Consider the following 19,747-nt stretch of genomic DNA (forward strand, 5'->3'; position numbering starts at 1 on the left):
AGATTAGGGGGGGCTCGGCACAACCGGGGGGGGGCACGCGGGGCAGGCCGGGAGGTGTAGTCCTGGGGGGCAACGGGGGGGGGGCAGAGGGGTTTTGGGGAGAAATGGGGGGATTTGGGGTATGGGGGGGATTTGGGGTACAGGGGGGAGTTGGGGTGTGGGGGGGAGTTGGGGTACAGGGGGGATTTGGGGGGCAAATGGGGGGATTTGGGGTGCGGGGGGGTAATGGGATTTGGGGTGGGGGGGTGTCTGGGGTGGTTTTTGGGGAAAACGGGGGGATTTGGGGTGTGGGGGTTAATGGGGGGATTTTGGGGTGCGGGGGGGAGTTGGGGGGATTTGGGGTGCGGGGGGGTAATGGGGCGCGGAGCGTATTGGGGGCATTTGGGGGATGGGGGGGCAATGGGATTTGGGGGGGAATTGGGGTTATTTGGGGTGGGGGGGTAACGGGGTGATTTGGGGGGATATTGGGGTGATTTGGGGGAGAATTGGGGTTATTTGGGGTGGGGGGTTAATGGGATGATATTGGGGTGATTTGGGGGTAATGGGGTAATTTGGGGTGCACGGGGGAGTTTTGGGGGCATTTGGGGGCGTGGGAGGAAAACGGGGGGGGGTCAGGAGGGCGCGGGCGGCTCCGGGACCATTTGGGGTCCGCAGCAGGATTTGGGGGGCACTGGAGGAATTGGGGGGGGCGGGCGGGAACGGGGCCGTTCGGGGCGATTTGGGGCAATTTGGGGGCGTGGGGGGGGGTCAGGGAGGGCGTGAGGGGGGGCCCGGTGCCCCCCCCCACCCCAAGCAGGCGCTAATCGGGGCTGGGGCGCGATTAGGAGCCCCCAAAGCGGCTTTGGGGCGGCTCAGCCCGGCTTGGCCGGCGCGGCCGCGGCTCAGCCCGGCTCAGCCCCGGGTTGGGGGGGGGGGGGGGCCGGCCCCCGCCCCCCCCTCGGCCCCCCCCCGGCCCCCACCCTATAAAAGGGCCCCGCGCCGGCCCCCCGCCCGCCCGCCCGCCCACGGGGTCTTCATCCCCGGCCGTCGCCTTCGTCCCCCGTTGGGGGGTCTCGGAGCCACCGCAGGGCTTCGTCCCCAACCGCTGCCTTCATCCCGTCCCATCATCTTCATCCCTACCCGTCATCTTCATCCCTACCCGTCATCTTCATCCCGTCCCATCGTCTTCATCGCCCTTTGTTGCGTCTTCCTCCCTACCCGTTGTCTTCATCCCCATCCATCGTCTTCATCCCCAACCATAGTCTTCATCCCCACTGGTCTTCCTCCACCCCAACCGTAGCCTTCAACCCAACCGTTGTCTTCCTCCCTACCCGTTGTCTTCGTCCCTGTCCGTAGTCTTCATCCCCAACCGTAGCCTTCATCCCTACCGCTCGTCTTCAACCCAACCCTTGTCTTCATCCCCATTTGTTGCGTCTTTGTCCCTTCCCATTGCCTTCATCCCCATCCATTGTCTTCATCCCAACCTGTTGTCTTCATCCTCAACCGTCGTCTTCATCCCTACCCGTAGTCTTCATCCCCAATCATCGTCTTCATCCCCATCCATTGTCTTCATCCCCAACCGTTGTCTTCTTCCACCCCAACCGTTGTCTTCATCCCTACTCATCGTCTTCATCCCCAACCGTTGTCTTCATCCCTACTCATTGTCTTCATCCCTACCCGTAGTCTTCATCCCCAACTGTTGTCTTCATCCCTACTCATCGTCTTCATCCCCAACCATCATCTTCATCCCTATCCATTATCTTCATCCCAACATTGTCTTCCTCCCTACCCGTTGTCCTCACCCCAACCATCATCTTCATCCCCACCATCATCTTCATCCCAACCATCGTCTTCATCCCCACCATCATCTTCACCCCCACCCGTAGCCTTCACCCCCGCCCTCAGCCTCCCCCCCCTGCTCTCCCTCCCTTCCTCGCGCCCCCCTCGCCCCCCGCCATGCGGCAGCCGCAGCCGGCGCGGGACGAGCTCCCGGAGGACTTCTACATCCCCATGGCGCTGGACGCGCCCAACCTGACGGCGCTCAGCCCCTTCCTGGTGCCGCAGACCCACCTGGGCAGCCCGGGGGTGTTCCGGGGGATGTCGGTCTTCATGTTCGTGCTGATCGCGCTGGGGGTGCCCATCAACAGCCTGACCATCTTCTGCACCGCCAAGTACAAGAAGCTGCGCTCGCACCTCAACTACATCCTGGTCAACCTGGCCGTCTCCAACCTGCTGGTCATCTGCGTCGGCTCCACCACCGCCTTCTACAGCTTCTCCCAGATGTATTTCGCCCTGGGGCCCACCGCCTGCAAGATCGAGGGCTTCGCCGCCACCCTGGGAGGTAGCGGGGGCGGTGGGACGGACGTTGGGACGTGGGACGGGACAAGGGGACACGGGGATGGACGGTGGGATGGACATTGGGACATTGGGGTGGACATGGGGACACAGGGACATGAGACATTGGGACGTGGGACGGGACGCGGGGACGTTGGGACATGAGGACATTGCAATATGGGACGTGGGGACATTGGGACAGACGTTGGGATGGACATTGGGATGTGGGATGTTGGGACATGGGGACATTGGGACACGGGACGGGACACAGGGACGTTGGGACACGGGGACACTGCAATGTGGGATGTGGGGACGCTGGGACGGACGTTGGGACATGGGGACATTGGGATGGACATTGGGATGTGGGACATTGGGACACGGGGATGTGGGGATGTTGGGATGGACGTGGGGACACAGGGACATGAGACATTGGGACATGGGACAGGACACGGGGACGTTGGGACATGAGGACATTGCAATATGGGATGTGGGGACGTTGGGACGGGCGTTGGGATGGACATTGGGATGTGGGATGTTGGGACATGGGGACACTGGGACACGGGACGGGACACGGGGACGTTGGGACACGGGGACACTGCAATGTGGGACGTGGGGACGTTGGGACGGACGTTGGGATGGATGTAGGGACACGGGGACATGGGGATATGGGGCTGTGGGGACACGGGGATGGATATAGGGCCATGGGGACACAGGGATATGGGGCCGTGGGGACACAGGGATATGGGGACACGGGGATGGATATGGGGCCGTGGGGGCACAGGGATATGGGGCCGTGGGGCCGTGGGGCTATGGGGCCGCGGGGAGCGGGGCCCCCAGGAGGTGGCGGTGCCCCCCGCAGGCATGGTGAGCCTGTGGTCGCTGGCGGTGGTGGCCTTCGAGCGCTTCCTGGTGATCTGCAAGCCCCTGGGCAACTTCACCTTCCGGGGCAGCCACGCGGTGCTGGGCTGCGCGGCCACCTGGCTGCTGGGGGCTGGTGGCCTCGGCGCCGCCGCTCTTCGGCTGGAGCAGGTGGGGGCCGGCCGGGGGGCTGGGAGGGGGCTTTGGGGAGGGGGGGGGGGGGCGCGCGGGGCCGGTGGCAGCGCGGCCGTGGTCGCCCCCCCCCAGGTACATCCCCGAGGGGCTGCAGTGCTCGTGCGGCCCCGACTGGTACACGACGGGCAACAAGTGGAACAACGAGTCCTACGTCCTCTTCCTCTTCTGCTTCTGCTTCGGGGTGCCCCTCGCCATCATCATCTTCTCCTACGGGCGCCTGCTCATCACGCTGCGCGCCGTGAGTGCCGCCGGGGGGCGAGGGGGGGCGCTGGGGGTCACTGGGGGTCATTGGGGGGTCATTGGGGGTCATTGGGGGATCATTAGGGGGTCACTGGGGCTGGTTGGGGGTCACTGGGGGGGTCATTGGGGGTCGTTGGGGGGTCATTGGGGCTGGTTGGGGGTCATTGGGAGTCACTGGGGCTCGTTGGGTGTCATTGGGGGCCATTGGGGGTCATTGGGGGATCATTAGGGGTCACTGGGGCTGGTTGGGGGTCACTGGGGGGGTCATTGGGGGTCGTTGGGGGGTCACTGGGGCTGGTTGGGGGTCATTGGGAGTCATTGGGGGGGTCATTGGGGCTGGTTGGGGGTCGTTGGGTGTCCTTGGGGTGTCCTTGGGGGGTCATTGGGGGTCATTGGGAGTCATTGGAGCCATTGGGTGTCACCGGGGCTCGTTGGGTGTCCTTGGGTGTCACTGGGGCAGTTAGTGGGGCTCATTGGGGGCCACTGGGGGTTATTGGGAGTCATTGGGGTCATGGGGGGATCCTTGGGGTGTCACTGGAGGTCACTGGGGGATCACGAGGCGTCACTGGGGCCACTGGGTGTCATGTGGGGCCATTGGGGGGCCACTGAGCGTCACTGGGTGCCACTGGGGTGCCATTAGGGGTCACTGGGGGTCATTGGGGGACCTTGGGCATCATCGGGGGACACTGGGGCATCGCTGGCTGCCATTGGCTGTCCCCGAGGTGTCCCCGCCTGTCATTGGCTGTCCCCGGGCACCCCCCACTCCCCACCTGCAGCGTGGCCCCAACCCAGACAGAGGCGGGGGCGGTGCCAGGGCCTTTATTGAAGGGGGGGGCACCAGTGACGTCATCACTGTGACGTCATCGCGATGACATCACATCCCCAGTGCCGGTGGCGCTGTCTCTGAGCGTCCCCATGGTGACGTCACTTCCCCTTGAGCCCACGGTGGTGACGTCATGTCCCTGTGTGTCCCCGTGGTGATGACGTCATGCTCCTATGGTGATGACGTCACGTCCCTGCCTGTCCTGTCCCCATCGCAGTGACGTCACGCCCATGCCAGTGACGTCACATCCTGCACCAGTAATGTCCCGCCCCGTGTCAGTGACGTTCCCTCTCCCCTCGATGACATCACACCCTGCTCAATGACGTCACACCCCATGGCAGTTGCGTCCCATCCCATGTCAGTGACGTCACGCCCCACCTTGATGACGTCACGCCCCATGGCAGTTGCGTCCCATCCCATGTCAGTGACGTCACGCCCCACGTCAATGACATCACACCCTACTCCAATGATGCCTCGTGCCATACCATACCGATGACATCACGTCCCATGTTGATGACATCACGCTCGATGTCAATGACGCCCTGCCCCATGCCAATGACGTCACGTTCTACGTCAGTGACGTCATGCCCACCTCAATGACGCTCTGCCCCACGGCAATGACGTCACGCCCAACGTCAATGACATCACGCCCACCTCAATGACATCACGCCCACCTCAATGACGTCACACCCTGCCCCACGTCACCGCCCCCTCCTGCGCTGTGCCATACCTGATGGGCGGTGCCCCGCCCCTTGACGCCCCGCCTCCTGACGCCCCGCCCCCTTCCGCCCCGCCCCCTTCCGCCCCGCCCCGCCAGGTGGCGCGGCAGCAGGAGCAGTCGGCCAGCACGCAGAAGGCGGAGCGCGAGGTGACGAAGATGGTGGTGGTGATGGTGCTGGGCTTCCTGCTGTGCTGGGCGCCCTACACGGCCTTCGCGCTCTGGGTGGTGACGCACCGCGGGCGCAGCTTCGAGGTGGGGCTGGCCTCCGTGCCCTCCGTCTTCTCCAAGTCCTCCACCGTCTACAACCCCGTCATCTACGTCCTGATGAACAAGCAGGTGGGCGGGGCCCCGGGGGGCGGGGCTTGAGGGGGCGGGGTTCAGTGGGCGGGGCCTACGGGGGGCAGGGGCTAAGGGGTGGGGGTTAAGGGGGTGGGACCTAAGGCATGGGGCTGAAGGGGGCGGGGCTTAAGGGGGTGTGGCCTAAGGGGGTGTGGCCTAGGGGGTGTGGTCTAATGGGGGTGTGGCCTAAGGGGGTGGGGTTTAAGGGGAGGGGTCAAGTTGGGTGTGGTCGAATGGGGCGGGTCTACATGGGTGGGGGCGGTACCCAGCAGCGTCCAATGAGGTGCCACAGCACCCAGTTAGTCCCAGTGGTACCCAGTAAGGTCCCAGAAGCACCCAGTAAGAGCCCAGTAGGAGCCCAGTGAGGTCCCAGTAGCAGCCATTAAGAGCCCAGTAAAGTCCCAGTTACTCCCAGTGGAACCCAGTAAGATCCCAGTGACACCCAGTAAGGTCCCAGTGGGGTCCCAGGGCACCCAGTCGCTCCCAGTAAGACCCCAGCAACCCCCCACTGACATGCCCGTGATGTGCCCCAGCCCCACCAGCAGAGGACACCCCAGCGGGCCGGGGTCACCCTGTGGGGCACGGTGCCGCTATGGGTCCCAGTGCTATGGGTCACACCTTCCCTATGGGTCGCAGTACCTCTATGGGTCCCGGTTCTATGGGTCGCAGTGTCACTATGGGTCACGGTGTCACTATGGGTCACAGTACCTCTGGGTCCTGGTGTCACCGTGGGTCACGGTACCTCTATGGGTCTGGGTGCCGTGGGTCGCGGTGTCGCTGTGGGTCTGGGAGCCGTGGGTCTGGGAGCCGTGGGTCTGGGGGCCGTGGGTCTGGGAGCTGTGGGTCTGGGGGCCGTGGGTCTGGGGGCCGTGGGTCTGGGAGCTGTGGGTCACGGTGCCGTGGGTCTGGGAGCCGTGGGTCACGGTGCTGTGTCCCGTGGCCGCAGTTCCGCTCGTGCATGCTGAAGCTGGTGTTCTGCGGGAGGAGCCCCTTCGGGGACGAGGACGACGTCTCGGGCTCCTCGCAGGCCACCCAGGTCTCCTCCGTCTCCTCCAGCCAGGTCTCGCCCGCGTAGGCTGCCCCATAGCGGGCCCTGCCCCATAGCGGGCCCTGCCCCACGGCGAGCTCAGCCCCATGGCAAGCTCAGCCTCATAGTGGGCTCAGCCCCATGGCGAGCTCTGCCCCACGGCGAGCTCTGCCCCATAGCGGGCTCGGCCCCAGCCCCACACCCTGGGCTCCCCCCCAGCAGCGTGGGGCTGTGGCTGCCCCCCAAGTGTGGGGCGCTCGCCATGGGGCAGCCCCCTCCCTGGCTCCGTTGTACATAACCCCCCCCCCCCGGCATTAAAGGCTGGAGACGCAGCCCCCCGGCCCCACAAGTGGTTGTTGGGGGGCAGTGGGGGGGGGGGGTGTGGGGTGTGGGGGGGGCGGTGTGGGGCGCCTCACGGCGGGGGGGCCGCGCGGCCGAGTTCTGCTAGTAGTGAGCTCGCGGCCAGGACAGTTCAGAACTAGCGGAATTCCTGTCGCACGGCCCCACAGCGGGCTCGGCCCCACAGCTGCCCCACAGCTGCCCCACAGCGGCCCCACGGCTGCCCCACAGGATCCTTGGCCCCACAGCGTCGCCCCCCCCCAGGTGTCCCATGGGTCCCGCAGCTCCTCTATGGGGCATGGGATGGCCCCGCAGGTTCCCTGCCCCACAGCTGCCCCATGGCTGTGCCCTCGCCCCCCACAGCCCCGTAAGGGGTCTGGCCCCATAACCGCCAATGTCCCACGGTGCTCAACCAGCCCCACAGTGCCCCACAGCCCCCCCTGCCCCATAGCGTCCCACAACCACCACCACCCCACAACCATCCCCGCCCCACAGTGCCCCACATCCACCCCCGCCCCATAACTACCATCACCCCACAACCACCCCTGCCCCACATCCCCCCCCCAACCCCAGCACTTATCTGCCTCCACCTCCAGGTCCTCGGGGCTCCATGGGGCAGGCACCCTTGGGTCCCACGGCCCCTGCCCCACATCGCCCCACGGCCCCTGCCCCACGGCTGCCCCACGGCGCCCCTCGCCCCGCCGCCGGCCGCCCTCTCTCCCCAGGGCCCTGCCGGGCGCCCCCTTTTCCCTGCCCCCTAATCGCGCTCCCCCGGGGCGACCCCGAAAATCCCCGGATTATGGGGAGGGGGGGGGGGGGGCGCGGCGGGATTAGGGGCAGCGCCCCACATATGCCGTGGGGTGGCCCCCTCGTTAATCCCCTAATTGCTAATGAGGGCTTTGGGCTATTTTTAAGGGTGCTGGGGGCCGGGGGCAACCCCCCCACACTTCCCCCCCCCCCCCCCCCATGCCCTACTTGGCCCCGCACCGCTGCCCCCCGTGATGTAACCACGGGGACCCACGGTGGGCGCTATGGGGCAGGAGGGGGGCTGGAGACACGCTATGGGGCAGAAGTGGGGCTGGAGGGGGGCTGGAGTGGGGCTGGAGTGGGGCTGGAGTCCCGCTATGGGGCAGGAGGGGGGCTGGAGTGGGGCTGGAGCCCTGCTATGGGGCGGGGCAGAATGCCCACTGTAGGGCATCCTATGGGGCTGTGCCCCCCAACCATGCAGGCCGCAGGCTGCCCCACGGCGTGCCCCACAGCGTCGAGCCCCATAGGGTTGTGCCCCATAGGGCCGTGCCCCTCAACAACACGGGGTTGCTGGCTGCCCCACGGCGTGCCCCATAGGATCGTGCCCCATAGGATTTAGCCCCATAGGATCAAACCCCATGGCATTGAGCCCCATAGGATCAAGCCCTATAGGGCTGAGCCCCATAGGATCAAGCTCCATAGGATCAAATCCCATAGGATCAAGCCCCATAGGGCCGAGCCCCATAGGATTGAGCCCCATAGGATCAAACCCTATAGGGCTGAGCCCCCCAACCCCGTAGGGCTGCCGGCTGCCCCACAGCGCGCCCCACAGCGCCGAGCCCCATAGGATGGAGCCCCCCAGCGCCGAGCCCCCCGCCCACCCCCGGGGATTAGCGGCCGCCCTCAGCCCGGTCACCCCAGGCCCATCCGGGTGACGCGGGGCCGCCGCCCCCCCCCGCCCCCAATTAAGGGATCAGGGGGCACGGGGGGGCCCCGGAGGGGGGCTGGGGGGGGTCAGGTAATCCGGGGGGGGGATAAGAGCGGCCCCGGCGCCCCGGCGGTGGCAGCAGCACCATGGCGGCGGGCTGGGAGGCGGCGTTCGCCGCGCGCCGGCGGCACGAGGACGAGGACACGACGCGGGACAGCGTCTTCACCTACACCAACAGCAACAACACCCGCGGTGAGCACGGGGGGGGCGCGGGGGGCTCACCTGGGGGCCGTGGCACCCGGCGGGGGCGTCATCTGGTGGGATCTGGTGGCCGTGGCACCCGGTCGCGTGGTCACCCGGTGCTGGTGTCACCCGGTGGCTGTGTCACTTGGTGCTGGTGTCACCCGGTGCTGGTGTCACCCGGTTACTTGTTGCCGGTGTCACCCGGTGGCCGTGTCACTTGGTGTTGGTGTCACCCAGTTACTTGGTTACTTGTTGCTGGTGTCACCCGCTGCTGGTGTCACCCAGTGGCCGTGTCACCCGGTTCCCCGGTGCCGGTGTCACCCGGTTCCGTGGTTTGCTGGTGCCGGTGTCACTCGGTGGCCGTGTCACCTGTTAGCAAGGTCCCTCATTAATGGTGTTGCCTGGTACCGGTGTCACCTGGTGTTGGTGTTACTTGGTGCCGGTGTCACCCAGTACTGGTGTCACCAGGTCCTGGTGTCACCCGGTGCCGGTGTCACCCAGTATTGGTGTTACCTGGTACTGGTGTTACCCGGTATTGGTGTCACCCAGTACCGGTGTCAACGGGTCCTGGTGTCACCCGATGTCGGTGTTACTTGGTGTCGGTGTCACCGCGTCCTGGTGTCACCCAGTACCGGTGTCACCCAGTATTGGTGTCACCCAGTATTGGTGTTACCCGGTACCGGTGTCACCCGGTACCGGTGTCACCGCGTCCCGGTGTCACCCGCTGCCGCCGCAGGTCCGTTCGAGGGCCCCAACTACCACATCGCGCCGCGCTGGGTGTACAACCTGACGTCGCTGTGGATGATCTTCGTGGTGGTGGCGTCGGTGTTCACCAACGGGCTGGTGCTGGTGGCCACCTGGAAGTTCAAGAAGCTGCGGCACCCCCTCAACTGGATCCTGGTCAACCTGGCCGTGGCCGACCTGGGCGAGACGGTGATCGCCAGCACCATCAGCGTCATCAACCAGATCTCGGGATACTTCGTGCTGGGCCACCCGCTCTGCGTGGTCGAGGGCTACACCGTGTCGGCCTGCGGTGAGGGGGGGGCTGGGAGGGGAAATTTGGGGCTGGGGAGGGGGGTGGGGGGTGGGGTTGTGGGGCTGGGAGGGGGGAAGTTTGGGACACTGGGAGGTGTGGGGCTGGGAAATGTGGGGTGGGAGCCACAGGTCAGGGAGATGTGGGGCTGGGAGCCGTGGGATTGCGAAGTAGGGGCAGCAGGAGCTGTGGGGCTGAGAGATGTGGGGGCACTGGGAGCTGTGGGGCTGAGAGATGTGGGGCACTGGGGAGCTGTGGGGCTGAGAGATGTGGGGCTGGGAGCTGTGGGGCTGGGAGCCGCAGGGGGGCCACGGGAGATGTGGGGCCAGGAACTGGCACACGGAGCGCTGTGGGGGCTGAGGTGTGGGGCTGAGATGTGGGGCAGGGACTGAGACAACACAGCTCTGGGGGGGCCACGAACCATGGGGCCACATACCGTGGGTCATCGTGCTGTGGGGTCTGGGTTCTGTGGGGTCCCAGCTGTGGGTCCGGGTGCTGTGGGTTCCGGGCGCTGTGGGTCCGGGTTCCGTGGGGTCCCAAGCCGTGGGTCCGGGCTCCGTGGGGTGCCAGCCGTGCCCCCGCAGGCATCACGGCGCTGTGGTCGCTGGCCATCATCTCGTGGGAGCGCTGGTTCGTGGTGTGCAAACCCTTCGGCAACATCAAGTTCGACGGCAAGCTGGCCGTGGGCCGGCATCCTCTTCTCCTGGGTCTGGTCCTGCGCGTGGACGGCGCCCCCCCATCTTCGGCTGGAGCAGGTGGGGGCCTGCCCCACGGCTGCCCCATAGCTGCCCTATAGCAGCCCCATAGCTTCCCTATAGCTACCGTATGCTTCCCTATAGCTGTCCCACGGCTGCCCCATAACAGCCCCATAGCTGCCCCACAGCAGCCCCATGACTGTCCTAGAGCTCCCCCATAGCTTCCCTATAGCTGCCCCATGGCTGCCCCATAGCGGCCCCATAGGCCCCCTATAACTGCCCCATAGCAGCCCCATGGCTGCCCCATAGCTTCCCTATAGCTGTCCCATGTCTGCCCCATAACAGCCCCATAACTGCCCCACAGCAGCCCCATAGCCTCCCTATAGCTGCCCCACAGCAGCCCCATAGCTGCTCCATGGCTGTCCCATGCCCCATAACTGCCCCATAGCTGCCCCCCAGCTGTCCCAGGGCCACCCCCGCACCCCATAACCACCCCATAACCGCCCCATATCTGCCCCATAGCCACCCCATAACCATCCCACACCCCATAACCACCCCATAACCCCCCTATAGCTGCCCCATAATCACCCCACACCCCACAACTGCCCCAATATCCGCCCCATAACCACCCCCATAGCTGCCCCATAGCCAGCCCATAACCATCCCACACCCCATAACCGCCCCACAACCCCCCCATAACCCCCCCCCCGACCCCCCAGGTACTGGCCCCACGGGCTGAAGACGTCGTGCGGGCCCCGACGTGTTTCAGCGGCGAGCTCGGACCCGGGGGGTGCAGAGCTACATGGTGGTGCTGATGGGTCCACCTGCTGCTTCTTCCCCCTCGCCATCATCGTGCTCTGCTACCTGCAAGTCTGGCTGGCCATCCGCGCGGTGAGCCCCCCCGGACCCCCCCAGGGCCCCCACAAAGACCCCCCGGGCCCCCCCCAGAGCCCCACAAAACCACAGAGATCCCCCAAAGGCCCCCCGGGCCCTCACAGAGCCCCACAAAGACCCCCGGGACCCCCCCCAAACCCCCCGAGACCCCCCAGGGAACCCCCCAGACCCCCAGGGGACCCCCCAGGGACCCCCCCAGACCCCCAGGGACCCCCCCCCAAAAACCACAGAGATCCCCCAAAGGCCCCCTGGACCCCCCCCAGAGCCCCCTGGACCACCAGGGACCCACCAGACCCACAGAGACCCCCCAAACCCCCCCAAAGACCCCCCAGACCCACAGAGACCCCCCTGGACCCCCCAACCCCCCCCAAAGACCCCCAGACCCACAGGGACCCCCCCACCGGACCCCCTGGAACCCCCCCCCAGGACCCTCAGGACCCTCCCCACTCCCCTCCCTGCCCCACTGATCGCTTCCTGACCCCAATCCCTGCCCCACTGCCCCCCCTCCTGCCCCACTGATCCTCTCCCTGCCCCACTGCCCCCCCTCTTGCCCCACTTTCCCCACCCCACTGCCCCCCCTTCATGCCCCACTGACCCCCTTCCTTCCTGCCCCACTGCCCCCCTTCGTGCCCCACTGACCCCAATCCCCCTCTTCCTGCCCCACTGCCCCCCCGCCCCACTGATCCTCTCCCACCCCCCCACCCCCCGCTCCCCCTCCCTCCCCCAGTGCCCCCACACACCCCCACTGAACCCCCATTGCCCCCCACTACCCCCCCAGCCCCCCATTCGCCCCCCCAAACCCCCACTGAACCCCCCTTGACCCCCATTAACCCCCTATTGACCCCCGATAAACCCCCCCACCCCCCATTGCCCCCCCATTAACCCCTCATTGCCCCCCACTAACCCCCCGCCCCCCATTGACCCCCCATTGACCCCCACTGACCCCCTATTGACCCCCCCACACCCCCATTGACCCCCATTAACCCCCTATTGCCCCCCACTAACCCCCCTGCCCCCCATTGACCCCCCATTGACCCCCCACACCCCCACTGACTCCCATTAACCCCCCTTGAACCCCACTAACCCCCCCCTGCCCCCCATTGACCCCCACTGACCCCCCACACCCCCATTGACCCCCATTGAGCCCCCCCCACACCCCCCACTAACCTCCCTTGACCCCCGTTAACCCCCAATTAACCCCCCCTTGACCCCCACTGACCCCCTCCACCCCCCATTAACCCCCCACTGACCCCCCCACACCCCCCTTGACCCCCATTAACCCCCCCTTGACCCCCACTGACCCCCATTGACCCCCTCCACCCCCCCATTAACCCCCCATTAACCCCCCTTGACCCCTCACTGCCCCCCCACCCCCCATTAACCCCTCACTGCCCCCCCCACCCCCCATTAACCCCCGTACCCCCCCCCACTAACCCCCCCCCCAGGTGGCGGCCCAGCAGAAGGAGTCGGAGTCGACGCAGAAGGCGGAGAAGGAGGTGTCGCGCATGGTGGTGGTGATGATCGTGGCCTACTGCTTCTGCTGGGGGCCCTACACCTTCTTCGCCTGCTTCGCCGCCGCCAACCCCGGCTACGCCTTCCACCCGCTGGCGGCCGCGCTGCCCGCATACTTCGCCAAGAGCGCCACCATCTACAACCCCATCATCTACGTCTTCATGAACAGACAGGTGGGGGCGTGTGGGGAGGGATGTGTGGGGCTGTGTGGGGCAGGGATGTGTGGGGGTGGGATGTGTGGGGTGGGATGTGTGGGGCTGTGTGGGGCAGGGATGTGTGGGGCTGTGTGGGGAGGGATGTGTGGGGCTGTGTGGGGCAGGGATGTGTGGGGCTGTGTGGGGAGGGATGTGTGGGGCTGTGTGGGGCAGGGATGTGTGGGGGCTGTGTGGGGAGGGATGTGTGGGGCTGTGTGGGGCAGGGATGTGTGGGGAGGGATGTGTGGGGCTGTGAGGGTGTGGGGAGGGATGTGTGGGGCGGGATGTGTGGGGAGGGATGTGTGGGGCAGGGGGATGTGGGGCGGGATGTGTGGGGCGGGAGGATTTGGGGAGGGATGTGTGGGGCAGGAGGATGTGGGGTGGGATGTGTGGGGCCCTGTGGGGCAGGAGAATGTGGGGCAGGATGCGTGGGGCCTCTGTGGGGCTGAGATGTGTGGGGCAGGAGGATGTGGGGCAGGATGTTTGGGGCTGTGGGGCTCTGTGGGGCCCTATGGGGCCCTGTGGGGCAGGATGTGTGGGGCTGGGGGCCGTATGGGGCTGTGTGGGGCCATGGGTCCTTGTGGGGCCATATGGGGTGCTGTGGGTCCCTGTGGGGCTGTATGAGGCCATATGGGACCCTATGGGGCCGTGTGGGTCCCTATGTGGCTGTGGGGCCCTGTGGGGCCCTATAGGACTGTTTGGGTCCCTGTGGGGCTGTGGGGCCCCATGGGGCCATGTGGGGCTCTGTGAGGCGCTATGGGGCCATATGGGGCCGTGTGGGTCCCTGTGGAGCCCTATGAGGCCGTGTGGGGTTCTGTGGGTCTGTATAGGGCCGTGGGGCCGTATGGGGCACTGTGGGGCCATATGGGACCCTATGGGGCTCTGTGGGTCCCTACGGGGCCGTATGGGGCCCTATAGGGCTGTATAGGGCCCTATGGGGCTGTATAGGGCCCTATGGGGCTGTGAGGCCCTGTGGGTCCCTATGGGGCGCTATGGGGCCATATGGGACCCTATGGAGCTCTGCGGGTCCCTGTGGGGCCGTACGGCTCCCTTTGTGTCCCTGTGGGGCCCTACAGGGCTCTGTGTGTCCCCGTGTGTCCCTGTGGGTCCCCTTGGGCCCGGCCCGTCCCCAGCTCCCCTCTGACCCTTTGCCCCCCCCGCAGTTCCGTAACTGCATCCTGCAGCTGTTTGGCCGCAAGGTTGACGACGGCTCCGAGGTGTCCACGTCCCGCACCGAGGTCTCGTCGGTCTCCAGCTCCTCCGTGGCGCCCGCGTAGGGCCGGGGTCGGGGCCGGGGCCGGGGCCGGCGGCGCCGCCTCCGGGGCCCGCTCCGGGGCCTAGGCCGCAAGCAGGCCGCGGCCGTCGCCATGGTGACCGCCCCGCTTCCCGCCCCGCCGTCGCCACGGCGACGCCCCGCCCCCTGTACAGCCCCGCCCCCTGTAGCCATAATAAGGCTCGGACCTTCTGTACCCCCGCGGCCAATGGGGAGGCGGCGCTGCCGGCGGGCCGCGCGCCGGTTGGCGGGAGCGGGTGTCCGTCCTCGCCGGGGTCCCGCCCCTTCACGCGGAGGGAGGGAGGGAGGGAGGGAGGCTGCGCCTCCTCCAATCAGCGCGCGGAAAGGGCGCGGCGGAGAATGCCGCGCGGCGATTGGTTGGGGCGCGGCGAGCGGGAAGAGGCGAGGGCGCCGATTGGCTGGGGGAAAGGGCGGGAAGGGCGCGCGCCGTCCTGACAGGAGAAAGGCGAGGAGGGGGCAGGGGAGGGAGGGGCGGGTCCCGGCCCAATTAACGCCGCTAATTAGCGCTCCGCTCATTAAGGCCCCGTCAGGGAAAGCTTCATTAGGCGCGGCCGCAGCCCCCCCGCGGCGCTGTCGGTGCCGTAGAGCTCCAGCAGCCCCCGCAGGATCTGTGCCAGCTCCGCGGGGCTCAGCGAGGGGCTCAAAACCTGGGGGGGGTGGGGGGGAAACCAGTTTGGGGCTCCCAGTATGGCCACAGCCTCCCAGTCACCCCCCCGAACCTCCCAGTATCCCCAGTAATCCCTCCCAGTGCCCCCAGTCCCCACGCATCCCGCCCGGTGTCCCCCCCCCGCCCTTCCCAGTGCTCCCAGTTCCTCCCAGTTTCCCCAGTAGCCCCCTCCCAGTACTCCCCAGTCCCCCCAGTCCCTCCCAATCCCCCCATAGCACCCTCCCAGGCCCCCCTGCCCTTCCCAGTCCCTCCCAGTGCCCCCCAGTCTCTCCCAATCCCCTCCATAGCCCCCCCAATCCCCCCATAACCCCCTCCCAGCACCCCCCCCATCCTTCCCATTGCCCCCCAGTCCCTCCCAGTGCCCTCCCAGTCTCCCCCAGCCCCCCAATCTCCCCCAATCCCCCTATAACCCCCTCCCATCACCCCCCATCCCTCCCAGTGCCCCTCAATCCCCCCATAGCCCCTTCCCAGTCTTTCCCAGTCCCCCCCAGTCCCTCCCAGTCTCCCCAATCCCCCCATAGCCCCTTCCATTGCTCCCCAGTCCCCCCCAGTCCCTCCCAGTCTCCCCCAATCCCCTCATAGCCCCTTCCCATTGCTCCCCAGTCCCTCCCAGTGCCCCCATATCCCCCCACAGCCCCTTCCATTGCTCCCCAGTCCCTCCCAGTGCCCCCCAATCCCCCCATAGCCCCTTCCCATTGCTCCCCAGTCCCTCCCAGTGTCCCCCCTCACCTGCCACCATCGGGGGGGCGCCCCGGGGGGGGGCCCGGTGCCGCAGATGGCCATGGCCAGCAGCAGGACGGCGGCGGCCAAGTGCTGGGGGGGGTGTTGCAGCCCAGCCCCCCCGCGGCCCCCGTCCCGCAGCAGCGCCCACGACACCCCCGGCACCAGCGGCTGCCCCCAGCCCCCCCGGCGGCCCCAGCGGCCCAGCGCCAGCAGGTACTGCAGCAGGTACTGGGGGGGGGGCACACAGGGGGTTTGGGGGGGTCATAGAGGGGTTTGGAGGGTCATACAGGGGTTTGGGGGGTCATAGAGCGGTTTGGGGGGGTCATACAGGGGTTTGGGGGTCATACAGGGGTTTGGGGGGGATTGGGGGGGCCCAGGGGGGTTTTGGGGGGGCCCAGAGGGGGTTGGGGGAAGGTTGGGGGGGTTTGGGGGGTTCCCAGGGGGGGTCCCGTGAGTCTCTGTGTATTTTGGGGGGTCTCTGTGTATTTTTGGGGGGGTCCCATGTATTTTTGGGGGGCTCTGTGTGTATTTTGGGGGGGGTTCCGTGTATTTTGGGAGCTCTGTGTTATTTTTGGAGGGGGTCCTGTGTATTTTGGGGGGGGTCCTGTGTATTTCTGGGGGCATCCTGTGTATTTTTGGGGGGCTCTGTGTATTTTTTAGGGGGTTCTGTGTGTTTTTGGGGTGTCCCGTGTATTTTTTGGGGAGTCCCGTGTATTCCTGGGGGGCTCTGTGTGTATTTCCGGGGGTTCCCGTGTATTTTGGGGGGCTCTGTGTGTTTTAGGGGGGTTCCCGCGTATTTTTTGGGGGGTGTCCCGTGTATTTTGGGGGGGTTCCCGTGTATTTTGGGGGGCTCTGTGTGTTTTAGGGGGGTTCCCGCATATTTTTTGGGGGTGTCCCGTGTATTTTGGGGGGGGTCCCGTGTATTTTGAAGGGCTCTGTGTATTTTTTGGGGGTGTCCCGTGTATTTGGGGGGGGGTCCCGTGTATTTTGAAGGGCTCTGTGTATTTTTGGGGTTGTCCCGTGTATTTTGGGGGGGTTCCCGTGTATTTGGGGGGGGTCCCGTGTATTTGGGGGGGGGTCCCGTGTATTTTGAAGGGCTCTGTGTATTTTTGGGGGTGTCCCGTGTATTTTGGGGGTGTCCCATGTATTTTTGGGGTCCCGGTACCTTGTGTGGCTGCGGGGCAGGCAGTCGGAAGCGCAGTGCCCTGAGCAGCAGCAGCTCGCAGCGCCCCAGGCTCTGGCGCAGCCCCAGCGCCGCCCCGGGGCCGGGGGGGGGCTCCCCGGGGTGCAGGCACCTGGGGGCGGGGCTTGGCGGGGGGCGGGCCTCGCCACGGGGGGCGGGGCCTCGCCCGAGGGGGAGGAGGGGCTGAGGGAGGGAGGGAGGGGGGTGAGTGGGTCTGGGAGGGGGCGGGGCTTTGTGGAACGGGTGGGGCCTCACACAAGGGGGTGTGGCTTTGAGGAGGGGGAGTGGCCTCACCCGGGGGGTGGGGCCTCGGGGCAGGGAGGGGCCTCAGGAAGGGGGCCCACAGTGGGGAGCTGGGGGGAGATGCTGAGGGGGCGTGGCTTAATGAAAGGGGCGTGGCTTAATGAAAGGGGCGTGACTTGTGAATTAGGGGCGTGGCTCGGTAAAGAGGATGTGGCCTCACATAGGGGCGTGGCCTCAACGTGGGCGGGGCCAAAACATACACAGGGGTCTCATGGCAAGGACTGAAGGAGAGGGGGTGTGGCTTGTGATACGGGCATGGCTTATTGAAAGGGGCGTGGCCTGCGAGAAGGGCGTGGTTTGCTGAAAGGGGCGTGGCTTGTGAGAGGAGATATGGCCTCACATAGGGGTGGGGCCTCAAAGTGGGCGGGGCCAAGGCATGCCTGGGGCAAGGACTGGAGGGAGGGGAGGGGGTGTGGGGTAAGGAGGGGGGGCGTGGCCTAACCCGGGCAGGGGGCGTTACCTGTGGGTGACGTTGATGACGTCACGGGCGCGAGGCCCCGCCCCCTGGGCCTTGCTGGCCAATAGCAGGGCTGCGGCAGCCACCAGCAGGGGGTCGTGGGGGGCGCGGGCGGCGCGGGCGAAGCCCTGGAAGGCCCCGAGCGCCGTGCCCAGCGCCGCCGAGCCCAGCCCCAGCCGCACCCCTGCGGGATGACGTCATCAGCATGACGTCATCAGCACCATGACGTCATCGCGGTGATGTCACGGCAGGGGGCGGGGCTTACCGGCCTCCATGATGAAGCGCGAGACGCGGAAGCGGCGCCGGGCCTCGGCCGGGTCGGGGAGCGGGGGGGCGATGACGTCACACGTGGGGGTGATGACGTCACGCAGGGAGGCGGTGATGTCACGCGGGTGGCTCGTGATGTCAGCCGGGCGGGCCCGTGACGTCACACGAGGAGGCGGGGACCCCCCGCGATCGACCCGGGAGGGCGCGTAGGGTGGTGTGATGACGTCATGCGGGCACGCGGTGACGTCACGCGGGGGGGCGGTGATGTCATGCCGGGAGCTGATGATGTCATACAGGCAAACAGTGACGTCACGCAGCACAGTGATGACGTCACACACCCAGCAGCCACCCAGAGCGCAGCTCCTGGTGTGACGTCACGCCCCGCCCCCCGCAGCCCCGCCCCCTCAGCGTGACGTCACAGCCCCGCTCCCCCCCCGCAGTAAGCTGACGTCACAGCCCCTCGTGGGTGGCGTCACGCGGCCCCCTCCCCGCTGACGTCACGCCCTCCGCCCCGCCCCTCCGTGACGTCACGCCCCCACGTGACCCGGCCCCGCCTCACCCCTCTCCGTCCCGCGCTCCCGCAGCGGCCCCGGGCCCGGCGCGGCCGTGACGCCACTTCCGGGGGGGGCGGAGCCTCGCCGCGCGCATGCGCCGCGGGCGGCCAATCAGCGGCGAGCGCGCGCGGGGCCGGCGCCGAAAGGAAGCGGCGGCAGCAGCGAGAGGTGGGGGAGGGGCGGGGAGGGGGCCGCAGAGCGCGGGAAAACGGGGGGGGGGGGGGGGGGAGGAGGAGGAGGGGGGCGGAAAGCGCGGGAAAACGGGCACGTGGGGGGCGGGGCCAGAAAAGCGCGGGAAAATGGGGGGGCGGGGCCGGGAAGCGCGGCGGGGAGGGGGGGTGCCGGAAAGCGCCGCTGTCGTAAAGCGCCTTCCCCGTCACGTGACAGGACCCCGACCCCGCCCACCTGACCCCGCCGTGACCCCGTGACCCCGTTGTGACCCCTGAGGTGCTGCTGGGCGGCCTGGAGGAGGCGGGGCTCCAACAGGTGGGCGGGGCCTCGGAGGGGTGTGGCCTTAGTGTGTGGGCGGGGCCTGTTGGGGCGGGGCTGGGTCGTAGAGTTCCCATTGGTGGGCGTGGTCGGGGGAGGGGCCTGAAGGGGCTGTGGTAGAATGGGTGGGGCTTAAACAGGCGTGGCTCCGCATGGGGGCGTGGCCTAAGTGGGTTGGGCTTTGGGGTGGAGCCTGGGGGAGGCTCCTGGGGGCGGGGCTTGGGCTGGGGGCGGGGCTTCTCCATGGGGGTGTGGCCTATCAAGGGGGCGGGGCTTCCACTGAACTCGGGGGGGGGCTCCCTGGGGGCCTAAGGGGGAGGGAGGGGCTCTGGGGAGGGTCCTAATGAGGGGAGGGGCTAATTGGGGGGGGCCCTAATTGAGGGGGGCTCCCAGGGGGGTCCCTACAAAGCCCCCTTGGGAGGGGTCCTGGGGGGGGGTCCCTATTTCGGGGGGGTCTCAGTGGGGGGGTCCCCATTCGGGGTCTCCCTTTTGCCCCCCCCCAGGGCTCGGCCCCCCAAATGGCCTCCAACCTGTGGGACGTGACCCCCCCCATGCTGAGGGGGGGCGAGGAGGGGGAGGAAGAGGAGGAGGAGGAGGAAGAGGAGGAGGAAGAAGAGGAGGAAGAAGAGGAAGAGGAGGAGGAGGAGGAGGAGGAAGAAGAGGAAGAGGAGGAGGAGGAGGAGGAGGAAGAAGAGGAGGAGGAGGAGGA

The 19,747-nt window shown here is 67.3% G+C and overlaps 3 protein-coding genes and 1 long non-coding RNA gene across 4 annotated transcripts; 3 read left to right on the forward strand and 1 right to left on the reverse strand.

Annotated features, from left to right (window-relative positions):
• Window positions 1–1,601: 1,601 nt before the first annotated feature.
• LOC311221821 (blue-sensitive opsin-like) lies at window positions 1,602–6,564 on the forward strand (the record flags this gene model as incomplete). Its single annotated transcript, XM_084307221.1, is given in 6 exon segments — window positions 1,602–2,320; window positions 3,173–3,297; window positions 3,299–3,342; window positions 3,439–3,604; window positions 5,247–5,486; window positions 6,436–6,564. Coding segments are annotated over 6 exon segments (1,089 nt in total). The 5' UTR covers window positions 1,602–1,935.
• Window positions 6,565–8,676: 2,112 nt separating this feature from the next.
• On the forward strand, window positions 8,677–14,378 carry LOC311221822 (red-sensitive opsin-like; the record flags this gene model as incomplete). Its single annotated transcript, XM_084307222.1, is given in 10 exon segments — window positions 8,677–8,782; window positions 9,510–9,806; window positions 10,391–10,491; window positions 10,493–10,537; window positions 10,539–10,561; window positions 11,221–11,287; window positions 11,289–11,318; window positions 11,321–11,392; window positions 12,841–13,080; window positions 14,265–14,378. Coding segments are annotated over 10 exon segments (1,095 nt in total).
• Window positions 14,379–14,718: 340 nt separating this feature from the next.
• On the reverse strand, window positions 14,719–18,698 carry CCNQ (cyclin Q). The gene is made up of 6 exons (XM_084307220.1): window positions 18,555–18,698; window positions 17,994–18,274; window positions 17,732–17,912; window positions 16,951–17,080; window positions 15,792–16,013; window positions 14,719–15,042 (listed from the first exon to the last, which is right to left on the reverse strand). Exons 1-6 carry the CDS (start codon window positions 18,641–18,643, stop codon window positions 14,911–14,913), a joined length of 1,035 nt encoding a protein of 344 aa, XP_084163346.1. The 5' UTR covers window positions 18,644–18,698; the 3' UTR covers window positions 14,719–14,910.
• LOC311221820 lies at window positions 18,627–19,658 on the forward strand. Its single transcript, XR_014619328.1, has 3 exons — window positions 18,627–18,717; window positions 18,937–19,035; window positions 19,542–19,658. It is a non-coding gene; the product is annotated as an uncharacterized lncRNA (long non-coding RNA).
• Window positions 19,659–19,747: the final 89 nt, after the last annotated feature.

Source organism: Netta rufina (genome assembly GCF_964035555.1).
Source record: "Netta rufina genome assembly, contig: SCAFFOLD_185, whole genome shotgun sequence".
Classification (NCBI taxonomy): domain Eukaryota; kingdom Metazoa; phylum Chordata; class Aves; order Anseriformes; family Anatidae; genus Netta; species Netta rufina.